Source organism: Ornithorhynchus anatinus, chromosome 8 (genome assembly GCF_004115215.2).
Source record: "Ornithorhynchus anatinus isolate Pmale09 chromosome 8, mOrnAna1.pri.v4, whole genome shotgun sequence".
Classification (NCBI taxonomy): Eukaryota; Metazoa; Chordata; class Mammalia; order Monotremata; family Ornithorhynchidae; genus Ornithorhynchus; species Ornithorhynchus anatinus.
In genome coordinates, this window is record NC_041735.1 from 22,036,863 (window position 1) to 22,052,409 (window position 15,547).

At 50.2% G+C, this 15,547-nt stretch overlaps 1 protein-coding gene across 3 annotated transcripts in view; it reads right to left on the reverse strand.

The window, feature by feature from the left end:
* The window catches only part of TOX2 (TOX high mobility group box family member 2), a 272,741-nt gene extending 257,719 nt beyond the window's left edge, over window positions 1–15,022 (reverse strand). For 2 of the 3 annotated variants that reach the window (XM_029070764.2, XM_029070759.2), the window contains exon 1: window positions 14,870–15,022. In XM_029070764.2, the coding sequence (XP_028926597.1) occupies window positions 14,870–14,971 (102 nt within the window). In that variant the 5' untranslated portion in view covers window positions 14,972–15,022. Of the gene's footprint in view, window positions 1–13,464; window positions 13,623–14,869 lie in introns of those variants that run through there. The other variant, XM_029070761.2, reaches the window with a different exon arrangement.
* Between the last annotated feature and the right edge of the window lie 525 nt (window positions 15,023–15,547).

Genomic DNA, 15,547 nt, shown 5'->3' on the forward strand with positions numbered 1-15,547 from the left:
AAAGTGGAGAGAAAGGAAAGCATGGCACTTTCATAGTAGCTTATACAGAGTATATAGAGAAGGACTGCAACATTTAAAAATAATAATACTGATGTCTTTTTATAGAAATGGTGAAAGTGTTCAAAAGATGAAGGAAAAACCCTTACATAACCCATATTTGCATGTTCATTTTAAGAAAGATATTTTCATTGAAGTCATTTTAACCATAAGCCCACCCACAAAAACAGAATAATCAGGGTTCTCAGTGTACCAAAAAAAAAAAAAAGGAACCAGTGGGAGGTAAGATGTAAGGTTAAAAGATGGAAGGAGAAAGCAAAAGTTATGCAAGGTGTCACACTGTAAATTCTCTTCCAGTGACGGTGCAGAATCTCTCTTGACAAAACAGCACATCTGTCAAGAAAGAAAGCAACAGACAGACAGAGCCGTCGAGAGACTCCCATTGTATAGTCTGGTCCTTCCAGATTCCAGTAAGAAGTCGGGCACTAGAAGATTTGGAAACTGCGATTGTCTTCTAGGTTGTGTGTGGGTGTATTGTGAGGGGGCAAGTAAACCATCTGACCCTGCCACAGGTTTGGCGGGGGAAAGGGGGTTGGTAGAGGGGGATGGTGGTGAGACACAGCTCTTTTAAATGCTTGACAGGAAGGAAGGAAATGCTGCATTCAACTTCATGTCCCAGAATGCCTTGCCTGCTGCCACCTTATTAAGGCTTTTACTTATTTTCCTCCAGTTTACTTTTAAGAATCATAATGATAATAATAATAATAATGATGGTATTTGTTAAGCGCTTACTATGTGCCAAGCACTGTCTTAAGTGCTGGGGTAGGTACAAGGTTATCCGGTTGTCCCACGTGGGGCTCACAGTCTTAATCCCCATTTTACAGGCGAGGTCACTGAGGCACAGAGAAGTTAAGTGGCTTGCCCGGAGTCACACAGCTGACAAGTGGCGGATCAGGGATTCGAACCCACGACCTCTGACTCCCAAGCCCGTGCTCTTTACACTAAGCCACATCTGCTTATTGTTGTATTCTCCCAAGCATTCTGCACACACTAAGTGCTCAATAAACGCGACTGAATGAATAACCATCGGGTATTGCATCTGTTTTAGCGCACTTCAGTGTTTGAAGGAGGGAGAGGAAAGTAACTCCCAAAACCAGTGGAAGGAGGCGCTTCCACCACCGAATATAATATTCGAACCGGGCGCTGAACCGAGCCGAGCCGGGCCGATCCTGGCCTGGCTGAGATGGGTCAAGCCGGGCTGAGCCTAGCTGGGCCGATCTGGGCCTAGCTGGGCTGAGACGGGTTCGCGTTCTGGCTCTGCCACTTATCTGCTGTGTGATCTTGAGCAAGTCACCACTTCTCTGGGCCTCAGTTTCCTCATCTGTTCAATGGAGAGTAAGACACACCCTGTGTCCAACCTGATTAGCTTGTACCTAACCCTAATGCTTAGAACAGTATCTGGTACATAATAAGAGCTTAACAAATGTCATTAAAAGAAAAAAGAAAAAAAAAAAAAACTAGACAGGACCGAAACCAGTAAACCTACAAAACGCCCTACCAGAGAGCCGGTTGGAGGCAAGAGTCATTTGCAATCCTTTCTCCTCGGAGCAGCAGAGCCCTCGTGGAAAAAATAAACTCGCTTTGGACAGGAAGCGTGTCTACCAACTGTGTTATGCTGTACTCTCCCAAACGCTTAGTACAGTACTCTGCTCTCATTAGCCACTCCATGATTGATTGACTGATCGGGAGTGACTGGCCCACTGTGAGATCTTGGGCAAATGTCTTAACCTCCCTCGGCTTCAGTTTCCTCATCTGGAAAATGGGGATAAGGTGAGCCCTGTGTGGAACGGGGACTGTGTCTGAGCCGATAACTCTGATCCGCTCCAGGGTTTAGCACATAGAGAGCACTTGATAAGTGCAATTACCGTTATTTCAGCCTAATCGCTGCAAGGAGCGGAACTTGAGAAAGTGGAGAGAAAGGAAAGCATTGCACTTTCATAGTAGCTAACGCAGCGTGTATAGAAAAGGACCGCAACATTTAAAAATAATAATACTGATGTCTTTTTATAGAAATGGTGAGAGTGTTCAAAAGATGAAGGAAAACTGCATACTAATTTCTAATCTCCCCAGACAGGGAGAAGGAAGAAAATTAAAGGAGTAGGTAAGAGGGGTCAATCGATCAATGGTATTTGAGCACTTACTGTGTGTAGAGCACTGTACTAAGCTCTTGGGAGAGTATAATACAACTGAGTCGGTTAGACACGTTCCCAGCCCACGATGAGCTTCCAGTCAGAATCCGACTGGGCGGATGTGGGCGGGGATCCAAGGTCAGTTGGCTTGGGGTCCAAAGCCTAACCCTTCTAGCACCATAGCAGGAGGCTTGGTCATTTCCCCTCTAGAACTGAGGCGCCTGGTCAGGTTGACTCACCTCGAACCATCGGGGCTAAAGTTGTGTCTCCCTGAATTTCCCTCTAATGTCTTAACTGGGTTCCAGTCATTCATTCATTCAATCGTACTTATTGAGCACTTACTGCGTGCAGAGTTCTGTACTAAGCTCTTGGGAGAGTACAACACAACAGTAAACAGACACATCCCCTACCCGCCACAAGCTTACAGTCTAGAGGAGGGGAGATAGACATTAATATACATAAATTACAGATATGTACATAAATGCTCAATCAGATCAAATAACAGTCCCTGTCCCAGACGCGGCTCACAGTCTAAGGGAGGGGATGGGGGGAGAACAGGGATTTAGCCCCCCATTTTACAGATAAAGAAAGTGAGGCACAGAGCAGTTAAGCAACTTACCCCTGGTCACACAGCACGCAAGTGGTAGAAACAGGATTAGGGCACAGGTCTCGACTTCCAGGCTGTGCTCTTTTCACCAGGCCACACTTTTGACTCTCAGAGTGTCCTTCCCTGATTTTGGTATCTTTTTTCACTATTGTCATTCCTATAAATTGCTCCTGAGCTTGCTTGCTTGATTTAGATCTCTCTCTCTCTCTCTCTCTCTCTCTCTCTAATATATATATGAAACATACCTACACAATACATAATTGACTTTCTCTCTTGAAGACAATTCACCTCAGTTCCACAGCACTTGTGTAAATATCCTTATACTCTTCCCCTCTCCTCGCACGCAGTAAGCACTTGAAAAGCTTAGTACAGTGCTCTATGCAATAAACAGAGCTCAACAGAGCTAATCTGGGAGCGAGAGCTCGATCTGCTTGGGGAGACCAAGACCAAGAGATGGAAAGAGGCTGGAATAGCTAGGCAAAAATGAGACAAATCTGGGAAGGGCTGGTTGGAAGGCACCCTGGAAGCCACAGAAATGGAAAAGGATTGGAGAGGTGCGATCAGAGCTTAGGGTGAGAATTCCAAGAAAAGCACTAAATAGCAGGCGAGAGGCAGAGTTTTGAGTCTCGGGCATGGGGAATTCCTGCCCCTGATGGAGAAAGTTCTGGCTTTCCTGTCAGCGGGGCAAACCCTAAGAGCCTTTCTTAGTAGACAGAGGGTGGGTTTCACCCTGGCGTAATATGCCATTTTCATCCAAAAGGCTCACATTTTTCAAGGAGTTATTTTAGGAGACCTAAAAACACACTTCTTAGTCCTCTTTGCAAATCACTGTGGCACTCCTTATTTTCTTTGTTTTTGTTTTTACGGTATTTTTTAAGCGCTTCCTACGTGTCAAGAATTGTTCTAAGCGCTGGGGAAGAAACAAGTTAATTAGGCTGGATGCAGTCCCTGTCCCTCATGGGACTCGTAGCTGAGAGAAGAGATACTGAATCCCCACTTGGCAGTTGAGGAAACAGGCACAGAGAAGTTAGGTGACTTGCCCAAGGTTGCACAGCAGGCAAGTGGCAGAGCCAGAGTTAGGATCCGGGTCCTCTGGTTTCTGGGCTCATGATCTATCCACCAGGCCACGCGGATTTTCTTATGTGCAAACTCATCAGGAGTCTTGCCCTCATAAAAGAGATGGGGGATTTGGGATAAAATGAAAAATTCCTAAGAAATGTTCCAGTTTCTGGAGCCGCCTCCTCCCATTCTGTGCCTCTCCAGTCTTTGGTGGCACAATATTTCACGCGCCGTCTGCTGGTTGTCTCCTGCAGCTTCGCCAGACTGCCATTCTCGATTGTAATGGCCAGGCAACTGGGCTCTGAATCAAGCAATCGCATTTACTGAGCACTTACTGTATGCAGGGCACTGTACTAAGCGGCTGGGACAGTGCAACACAAAATGACAGACACACACCCAGCCCACAGTGAGTTTACAGTCTAGAAAACGAGCTGATAGTCCAGAGTCTACAGGTCCAGGGAAAAGAATGGAACATCAACTGAATGAGGAAAGTTATTTAGACTGAAAATGACCTCCGGCAATTTCCACCCATAAGGTCGGCCAGGCGGAAATCACCAAGTCCAAACTGGCTCTGTTGGGGGTCGGGAGGCGAGGTCGTTTCTCCGAACCTCCCTCTGGTCAGCTGTAAAATGGACTCGACCTCTGGGGCCACGAAGACGGATAGGATTACGACTAGCAATTGGTCACTGTAAATCCACCCTCTGAATCCACGAGAATCTACAGCCTGGTCTTTCCAGTCACGGCAAAGTGTGTGAAAGAGGAGAGAGGGGGGCTGCACTTAACTGAAGAACTTAGGACCACTAGATACACTAGACTGTGAGCTCGTTTTGGGCGGGGATGTGTCTGTTTGTTGTTACATTATACTCTCCCAAGCGCTCAGTACGGTGCTTTGTACCCAGTAAGCGCTCAAAAATACGACTGACTGAATGAATAGGTGGCCAATCTGGGAATTTCAGAGACCAGTCCAAAAGGAAATGAAATCTGGATGCACACAGAAGGGGATGGAGAGGACAGGAAACCTGCCCAGGTCATTCAGATTGCAAAACTTTTTATTGAGGAAAAGGGTGATGGAGGTGGGGTTGCCCAGATGAACTACCCAGTCCCAGGAAACGGGATGGAATCGAAGCCCAGGAAGGCCAGATAAGAGCAGGAATTCCAAGAAAACCATTGGATGCATTCTGGGAATTTCTCCAACCCATTACTTCAAGGGCTGAGGAGAGCCTGCCACTAAACTCAACGTTGCCAGCCCACGGCTGAGAGTGTCGGTTGGGCTGGATCCACCGCCCTCGGTAGAATCTAGGTGCTTATGTTCACCGCCGAGCCCAGTACAATGCCTGGCACATAGTAAGCGCTGAACAAATACCATCATTATTATTATTAGGTGACCGCAGTCACTGTGGTTCACAAGTCAACTAGAAAGTACAGCTAAGAGAGCTCCTCGGTCTATTCAACTCAACTTGTGGGGAAGCTGGCCAACTTTTATGTCAAAAAACGTGTCTACTAAGGGGTCTGCAGAGGCTGCTTGGTGTTAAACTCCTGTTTGATGGAACACTTAACACACGATTAGAGGCGAAGAAAGTTTCTTTACAGAAATCACCCATCTTCCAAAACCAAGTGTTCCCAGGAAAACTCCCTTGTAAGTAATCTTTCCACCCTATATCAATCACTGTCCTAATTAGTGTCCTAATTTAACTCTTCCCTAAAACAGCTACAGAATGGGGCTGAGGCATGCGTGCACACACACACACACACACACACACACACACACACACAGCTGCTGGAGCCACAAAGAGATTTAATTATATCTATAGAGGTCAACCAATGTGTACAAGAGCTTATGGAGGAGGAAGGGTATTCTCTGGCAAGATGCAAAGAATTAGCCTCCAGGCTAAAATGCGGCTAGCTCCATTTGTCAGTGAAGAAATAGCATCCCTCAGAAACGAACAATGTAACAGAGCTAGGTTGGAAACACCCTTGCCCAAAACAGTTATAACTACTGATAAAAAGGTGAAAAAGAGGGTTTCACTGCACAGTGCGTCCTGGAACTGGGGCCGAGTTTTCACTTTTTTCCTCGGGCTAGTCAGTGTGGGGAAAATTTTCCCATGAGCCCTTAAAGGATGTGCTGTTACAAAAATAATCATCATCACATAAGGAGAACCTTAAAGAAAAAGTTCCAGTTAGGAGTACTGACAATCCAGATAATGTCGTAGCATGCTTATCCATCCCTTAGAATACCAAAATAAAACAAGAGACAGAAAATGTTGTGCCTAACAGCTAAAACAAAAGGACGATAGTCACTGGATAGAAAATTGCCTGGGAAAACACATTAGGGGTATAACAACTTATTTTTAATGGTAAACAGTTAGGGAAAGACAATTATATGCTTCATTTATACCGAAAGAAATAATCCGACATACGGTAAAACATCGAGTCTTCTCTTCATAAAAAAAGACACGCACAAAGGTAATTAGAAAAATGTTTCCATTGTACATCTGGGTGGACTGATCTTTTTGTTGTTGTTCCTTCTTCTACGCCTCATCTTAGTTCACAACAAACTCTTGGTCCTGAAGTAATCTGCATATAGATTTAGAAAGGTCTGTGCCTGCTTTGTTGATCAATGCAGAAAACGCACATGCATGAGGAAGCAATTGTGAAATGCGCGCAGGACTTTATTCACAACCCCAGAAATAGACTGGGACATTTAAAAAGAATAAAAATAAAAAAAAAAAAAAGAAAGAAAACGCAGAAGGAAGATGGCGAAAGAGCGGGAGAGAGCGGGGCACTCGGCACTGCCTAAAGGTCTTGCCCAACGTCGGAGAAATAATCGGGCCCCGCCTTTTAGAGACATTTTAGAGCCGTTGCTTTAGGAATAAGCAAGAGGACACAGGTTTGAAGACTAAGCAAACTTCCTTCATTCATCATTTGGCGCAATGAGCAAGTGAATTTCACTCTCCATAAATAAGTAGCAGAAATTCCAGACAAATAAGGAAGACAACCAGATTACCGTAGATTTCCTTTTCCACAGGTGCTTAAGACATGGGCGGATTGGGCTTTAAGAGGAATGACACAGAACTGACCTCTAGCACCAGACTGCACTTGAATCTGTGGACTTAGGACATCTGACTTTCGCCCCACCCCCAAGCCCCCAGAACGTATGTACATATCTTTAAATTATACACTATAAATGATTTCTTTACATTAATGTCTGTGTCCTTCTCTAGACAGCTCGTTATGGGCGGGGAACATGTGTGCTAATTCTGTTGTATTGCACTCTCCCAAACCCTAGACTGCAATCTCGTTGTGGGCAGGCAATGTGTCTACCAGCTCTGTTATATTACACACTCCCAAGCACTTAGTACAGCGCTCTGCAGGCAGTAAGTGTTCAGTAAATATCACCGATTGATGATCGACCCATCGCTCTGCACATAGTAAGCGCTCACGAAATACCACTGATTGACCAGACCGTCACCCGGAGACGGAGTGGTTTTCAAGCAAAATAGAACTCATTTTTTAAACGGCACGAGAATGAGGTCTCTTTAGCCATCCAGATCGAATCCCGGTTTTGTGTGAATGGATAGGCATTTATTATTTAGCTCTCGAATTTGATTTAATAAAGCCCAAGGCAATGTGGAGCTTCAAACGCTCTCCCTGATGCCGAGAGAATGCATATACCGTCAAATAATGCCCTGTAGGAAGCACGGTCTTTAAAGGAAAGAGCTCGTAAAATGCTTCTCCCATGCAAGAAGATGCTTTTCCACAGATATTCCTTCGACATATAACTTCTGAAATATCTATCAACCAATCAATGGTATTTGATATGGGTAACAGGAAGCCTACATGTAAAATATGTGCAGAATGATGAGCCGACTAGATCTTTCGCTTCGCCCACAGAAATCTTCATCAATAGTCAGAGTTTTGATTCGTATGAAGAGGCAAAGAAAAGCAAAGGAGGGTAGGAGGATGGTGGCTTCCTGCCTGACAAACAATAAAGCTTGGAGAGAGGCCAGTGTGTAGCACCACAATTTACAACTCTGTGATAAAAGTCAAAACACCACAGAGAACAGTAAAAATTTATTCATTGGATTGACCCTACTTTACATTCACCAGGTCAGATTCAATTTCCGATAAATTCCTCCACCACTGCTGCAAATTACTGCCAATCTCAACAATGGCAAGCTTTAATTAGGTGTAATTTTACGGCACCGTTATTTATAAATGATATTTTAAGTTTAAAACGAAGGGTGCGGCCCTAGCCAAGTAACCCTACGCAAACCGATTTGACGGTTAACGTAAAGGCGAGTTTTTAATCTTTCGAATCGCTCCGGATGGCCGAAGATGTCAGGAAAGTCACTTCCCGTGACTGCGGGGCATGTCACTTCACTTCTCTGTGCCTCAGTCACCTCATCTGTAAAATGGGGATTAAGACGGTGAGCCTCACGTGGGACAACCTGATCACCCTGTATCTACCCCAGCGCTTAGAAAAGTGCTCTGCCCAGAGTAAGCGCTTAACAAAATACCAACATTATTATTACATTTTCGCTCTTAATAATAATGGCAGGAGCTGGACAAACTCAACGTGGGGCAATTCACTCTTTAAAGGGACAACTGTATAAGGTACAAAGAAACAGTGTAGGTGAATCTCCCGGTGAGGTCCTGGAAGAAATCCGATCTCATCCCATCCTGGGGGCAGGAAAAAGGGAAACCCGGAGAGGGCGGGGAGAGTTAGCTGGGATTGTGTGAACAGGTTGGCACGACCGGGATCCGGGAGGACCATCTCCGGGGTGACGACGGAACACAGCCTCTCTACAACTATCAGTTTCTCAGGCCAGATTTCTCTTAAGGAGACCGATAGGTGGTAAACCGTTCCTGAGGGGGTGACCAGGCTTCTGTCTGCGTGGGGCCAAACCGAGGCTTCGTGTGCATCTCAGGCGAGTCCCTGGCCGCGGAAGGCATTTCGATATGCCGGGATTTACCCACTGCCAAGGGTTTGACTGAGAGGAAGCAATTCCAGAGTGAACCGTTAGCGTTACGATCAGTGAGAGATGTCAGGATCCTGGCAAATTTGTGCAAAAATACTGTTTAAAATGCATAATTATAATTAAGATAAATATATCGTTTACTGGGTAAAATATAGAATCGTACCAACACATTTTCAAAGGTTCCCTGATGAGAGCGGAACAAGCGCAGAGGCAATTGAATAATAACAAGCAGAGTTTTCCACATTACAGAGCTATAGCATGCCATAGAAATTTAAATTGTACAGCAGCGGTTTAAAGTATCTGAGTAATTTATCACCATTTATTATTACATTTATGCAACATGTTTTCACTAAGATGTAAAATTGCAATTTACTACAACTCATTAAATTAATAATCACTTACCATACATTTTAAATGCTACTTAAAATGGGAGGAAAATCATTTGGTCTGTGTAAATAAGAAATGTCAAGGGCTCCGCTTAAGACTCAGAGTACGGCCTGCCGCAGAATTATTCACGAAGTAAAATATCGGCCACACAGAAAGTTCTCTGGAATCCGACGGGACCTAACCGATGTTCTTAGCTGCTGTCGCCACTCATGGAAACAGGGCCAAGTGGGAGGACGCCCCCTCCCCCATTAAAACCCCACGTTTCCTCCCAAAGAATGGGAGGAAAAGGAGGAGTTGGGTGCCAGAATTATCCGGACTGACCACCTAGCCTTCCTGAATCCGTTGGCTAGTGGCCAATCCCCACTTGGGGCTGAATTGAGCAGGCAGCGTGGGTACCACAGAGGATGGAAAGACACGGCACCTTCCCAATTCCACACCGGAACCAGAGATTCGCTTACGAACAGCGGCCTTAGCCCGGTGAGTACCGCCGGAGTGTGAAGTGTCATCTGTGACTTCTAGAGGGGTGACGGAACGACATCAAAATACTGAGGGAAAAACACTCATCGTTTCAACATGTAAACATTTACGCGGAGGCGTGGGCGAGAGTTTGCTCCCATTCCAAATCTTCGGCTCTCTGTCGATGGAAACGATGAGACACGACGGGCGTCTTGGCCTCGATCGCTTTTCACAGTGAACGGCTACACGCGAAACTCTTGGAAATCTCAAGATGCCCACGGTGTGTCCAATAAGTCCATGAAATGACTATGTTCACATTCCAGGACGTTCTGGGTGACCGAATAGTTTCCCTCCTAGGTAAGTACTCCGGCCGAGGTGGGGAGAAGCAGAGCTTTGCTTAACACCTTAATCTAGGGCTATTTTTACGTGGCAATACTGAGTGCTCCCTGCCCTGCTCGCCCTCTTCTCCGCCCTGGAAGCTCCCATCAAGCTCGAACAATGAAATCAGGGCCAGGACACTATCCGCCCCTGCCCCTTATCCACCCGGATGGGTGCCCACGACGGTAGGAGAAGCTGCAGGCTAAGGTCCAAGACCTAAAGCCGAGGGAGGGAGGGAGGGAGGAAAAAGGCAGATCCAGAGGGTCCAGTATCCTTTCTTTTTCCCATTCAGGAAAGAAAATGTCGGGGGGGGGGGGAACGGGAGGGTTAATCCTTGGACCTAACAGCTAGAGCCCGGGGCAAAGGAAAGGGGGCATTTCTCCTCTCGGAAGCAAGGTAAACCCAAGACAAACAGAGGATGGACCAATCCCATTAACTTTTCCTTCCAGGAGTCAGAGGACAGAGTGGGGCAGCTGGTCCCCAAAAACTCTTTATCGATTAATCGATCGCCTTTAGCGTTTATTGGGCGCGAAGCACCGTACGAAGCGCTTGGGAAAGTACACTGTAAGAATCGGTAGACGTGTTCCTTGCCCGCAGTGGGCTTAGGGTCCAGGGGGGATACAGCCGTCAATATCACTTCACTTCTCTGGGCCTCAGGTACCTCATCTGTAAAATGGGGATTAACTGTGAGCCTCACGTGGGACAACCTGATTACCCTGTATCTACCCCAGCGCTTAGAACAGTGCTCTGCACATAGTAAGCGCTTAACAAATACCAACATTATTATATAAACAAACACATTACGGATACGTACGTGCTTGCTGTGGGGCTGAGAAAGGAGTGGCTAAGGGTACAAATCTAAGTGCAAACGTGACGCAAAAGAGAGGGGGCCAAGATGAAACGAGAGCTCAGTCAGGGAAGCCCTCTTTGAGGAGACGTGCTTCTAGTGAGCCTGTTTTCATTCATCCAGTTGTATTTATTGAGCGCTTACTGTGTGGAGAGCACCCCACTAAGCGCTTGGGAGAGTAGAATATAACAGGTTTCCCCTGCATGAAGTCTTAACCGAGGGAGGATGCAGGGAGGCCTCTCCGTGAGCCCCCTGGGGCGGAGGAGAAGACGACACAAACCTGGGAGAGATCTTCCCTTCCCGATGAGACCTTGAGAGCAGACAGCAGTGTGCATTCCACTCCTACACACCCGTGCCCGATGAAAGACGAACCCATCCCAAATCCAAGATGGAAGGCAGCTCCGGGGGACCCTTAATTCACCCCCCGGACGGAGAGAACGCTGCCGGCTCACAGTTGGGTATCCCCGGCAGGAGAGGAACCCTAAAAAAAGGGGTCTCTCTAAGAACAGGCGCAACACGCCCCCCTACACACACCACCACCTCCACTCCCCACAACTCTTTCCTCAAACAGGTCTGAGAAAAGACATTCCCGTCTCCTCCCGTTGTGGGTCACCCTCTCCCCGACACGGTCGAGCACAGAGCGTGGAAGTGGAGGGAAGTCGACTCGGCCAGATTCTTCTGGTCAACTCAATCGTGCTTGGGAGGTCTCTGCGTTCACCAACAACAGTGCATTAGTTCGGATGGCTCGGGCCTTACTTATCTACTACGGGGAACCGAGCACTTTGGAAGAGACAGCGTTTCCTCGGCCTCGCTTTCCGTTTTCCAAGCTCCTCGGAGCCAGGCCAATAGCAACACCTGGTGGCAGTGGTCAACCCCCTATATGTACTTTCGCAGGGTACCGTTCACAACAGCACATCTCCGGGTGCAGCCGACGATCGACCCCATCCGGGCCTCCGGGGCCGGGCCCGCAGATTTCTCTCTCGGCCAAGCCTCTCGCCGAGCTACGACTCCTCTCCCTCGACGCACCGCCGGCAAGCGGCTCGACGCTCAACCCATCCTCTCGACTCCACTTTCCACCTTAACCTGCCAGCCCCAATAATGAAATCGCAGTCGCCTCAAGATTAATGAGCGCTGGAGCTGGGCCCCGGCGAGCAGTCTGGGCTGAGTCAAAGTTTGGAGAAACACATGTTAACTTTTACACCGGGACCTGTCCCTGCAAGATTTTCCATCCTGGCCCTGGCTCGGCGAGCACTCACAGCTGTGCCATTCTGCTTCTGAATATTACGCCCGTTAAAACTCGGGGAGGCAGATAGGCCGGGCTTCCCGAGCTGCACAACAGCAGACAAAATAAACCACATTTCGGGTTTCCTCTACTGTCTTCCGAGGGTTTTGTTAAACTCTTCTTGTTACGTTTTGCTCGGTTTTAGATCTACACTGAGGGTTTCGTTCGGGCCGCTCCATCTCCACTCCCAGATGCGTTCTGCAGCCCAATCCTCTGTCATCAATTTTCAGTTTTAATAATTCCTGTCGGAATCCGGCGCGATGACAAACACAACTGAAACTAAAATGGAAAGTGCGCTTCGAGCTAAAGATCAACTGAGAAGGGTCCGGGGACTATAATCTCCCGTCGCCACGGTAGGAAAGACCCAACACAAATTCTTTCAATGGGGGGAAAACAATTAACCCCTTAAGAGCCAAAGCACAAAACGGTTTTGCTACCTGACAAATGACAGTGTCTGTCCTCGGGAAGCGTTCCCGGCCCGCCTAGATTGGCGAGGGAAGCAACATCTTGAAACGGGCACCTCCGCGTTCATCACTAAATCTTAAATCGAGCGCACGGTTAACTTCTCCGGTGTCTGGGGGAGGTCAACGGTGGCTTCGACTCAATGGATCTCAAGGCTTCCCCTAACAGCGCTCTGCTGCCAACCCTGTTTCTGTTGGGGTGGAAGGGGAGGGAAAGAGGATTGGGAGAAAGTGGGAGTCCGCACGCGTGTCAGGATGGGGAGTGTGTGTGTGTTGGGGGGGGGGGGGGTCTCCAGGCCAGAGAGATTTCCAGGAATGGAGCCTCCACCGCTTTGCCCTTTTGGCTATCGCTTCCCGGCCGGGAGAGAAATCCGGGGCCCCCTCCCACCTCCCCTTCATGCGTCCCCACTGCAAATTCGGCCTTCGGTACAAAAGGGGTGGGGGGGGGGCATACTTGAGAATGGCAAGTCCGTGCACCCTGCACTGCCAGGTGAAAAAAAAAATCCAAGCTACGACCACTTTCCCGGGAGTCCATCGACCTTATAAAACAGACATCACCCGGGACTGTTCGTCGCGTGTATCCGCAGTAATCGTGGGTGCCTCTATTTTGGGGGGGGGGGGTGGGAGGGGAGCGACCGCCACGAAGGGGGCAAAGAAACCCAGCGGCACAAAATAAAAACAGACGATCCTGGCCCTAAACGCTAAGCACGGGCGCGGAGAGGAGGGAGAGGGGGGAGAGAAAGCAACCGCGAAGATGCCTTTCGGGCAAAATATTTCGAGCAACACAATATACACAGATAAAGCAAACAATAACATACTCACCCTGAAGCACTTTCCTCCTATCCTGTACATTTTCCACCCCGAAACACCGCCAAGCCCAGACCGGGCAACAGAGAGCAGCCTCTCCCGAGTGTCTAAACGCCCCAGATCCCACACAAACTGCACAGCGAACACACAGTGCTTCGCACTGTGTTTCCGCCGCAGGGTGGAGGGGGAGAGAGGAAGAAGGGAGGGGTGGGAAAACCTGGAGAGGATCTCTCCTGGCCAATCTTTGTTCCCTTTTCCCCCCCCCCCCCCCCTTCCTCTTTAAGCATCGGGGAGGGGGGGAATGATAATAACAACTAGGACATTGGCTAAGCGCTTCCTCTGTGCCAGACACTGTACTAAGCGCTGAGCGCCCGGTCCCCAAGTCACGAGTGCTCTTTTCTGGGTTTTGAAATTCCCTCCCGCAGGAAAGAGAGAGAGAAAGGGGAAAGAAAGGGGAAAAAAGGCAAGACAGGGGAACTTCAGGAGAGAAGTTGCAAAGTGTCCCGGTTGGGGAGCTGTCGGGGGTGGCGAGGTTTAAAGAAGGACGGATGAAAAGAAGCAGCCCTCGAGGGTCTTCATTCATTTATTCACCCCGAATCGTATTTATGGAGCGCTTCCTGCGTGCGGAGCACTGTATCGGGCGCATCTTCTACAGGCAGGAGGAGGGAGGGGGTCTAAAGAAATCCAACAAAGTTGGCGATGGGGTGGGGGCCGTCCCCTCTGGCACGTTGAAGGGGGCGGGGGCGGAGCGTTTAGCTCATCGTCCGACTTAGCGGAAAGAGCCCTCGGGCTTGGGGGTCGGAGGTCCCGGGTTCTGATCCTCCCCCCCCCCCCCCCGTCTCGCCGGGTGACCCCGGGCAAGCCGCCGACCCTCTCCGGGCCTCGGTTTCCCCATCCGCAAAATGGGGATGGGGCCCGTGCGGGGACCACCCGCTGCCTCGGGATCGACCCCGGCGCTTTGAACGGGGTCCGGGCACGGCGTTTCATTCCGATCCATCTGCTGTAAAATGGGAAGGGAGGCCGGGAGCCCCACTTGGGGGAGGGAAGGAAAAAAAATCTCCCCGGTCCAGCGCTCGGCACGGGGCTCGGCAGCCCGTACGAGCTCCGCGCATCCCCGTCTCTCGGGGCAACGGGGCCGGTCCAGCGCTCGGAACAGTGTCTGGCCCGTAGTGAGCGCCCCGGGGACCCTCCCCCTCGTCGGCAGCCCTCCTCTGCCGGGCGTTTAGCGCAGTGCTCCGCACCCCATCAGATGCCACCGCCCGGGTGGTCCTGGGGACCTGGGCACAGCGCTGGGCACCGAGCGAGGGCTCCGCCACTACACTATCACGAACGACGATGACGGGTCCGGGTCGGCCCGGGAAAGAAGTTCATCCCTGCGCGATTCTCGCGGCCGCGGACCGCGGCGCGGGCGACAAGTTACCTTGTTGCAGTGGTAATAGTCCAAGGGGCCCAAGCAGGTGGGGTCGGCGCCGGGGAGGGAGCCCACCGCCGTCGGAGCCGAGGGGTAAAACCGGACGTCCATGGGCGCGGCGGGGATGGAGGAGGACCTGCGGGAGGAGGCGGCTCCGGGCCGGTCCCGCCGCCGCCGCCGCCGCCGCCGCTGCTGCTGCTGCTGCCGCTCTACCGCCGGCCGGGAGCCCCTCTGCGCGTGCGCCGACCCGCGCGGGAGCGCGCCTGGCTGGGCGCCGGGGGGCGCGCCTGCGCGCGGCCGCGCTCTCTATTGTTCCCGGCCACGAGCGCCCGGGGGGGGGGCGGGGCCTCGCCCTCCCCCCCTCCCTCCCTCCCCCCCTCCCTCCCTCCCCCCCCCGTAACTCCGCCCCGACGCTGTCCCCTCCTGACGGGCCAGGCCCTCACACACCTCCCCTCCACCCCCTGCCCGCCCCCGGCTCCTCCCCTCCACCCCCTGTCCTCCCCCGGTTCTTCACCTCCACCCCCTGCCCGCCCCCAGGTCTTCACCTCCACCCTCCGTCCGCCTCCAGATCTTCACCTCCACCCCCTGCCCGCTCCCAGACCCTCACTTCCACCCCTTGGCCACCTCCAGATCTTCACCTCCCCCCCCCGTCCGCCTCCAGATCTTCACCTCCACCCCCTGCCCATC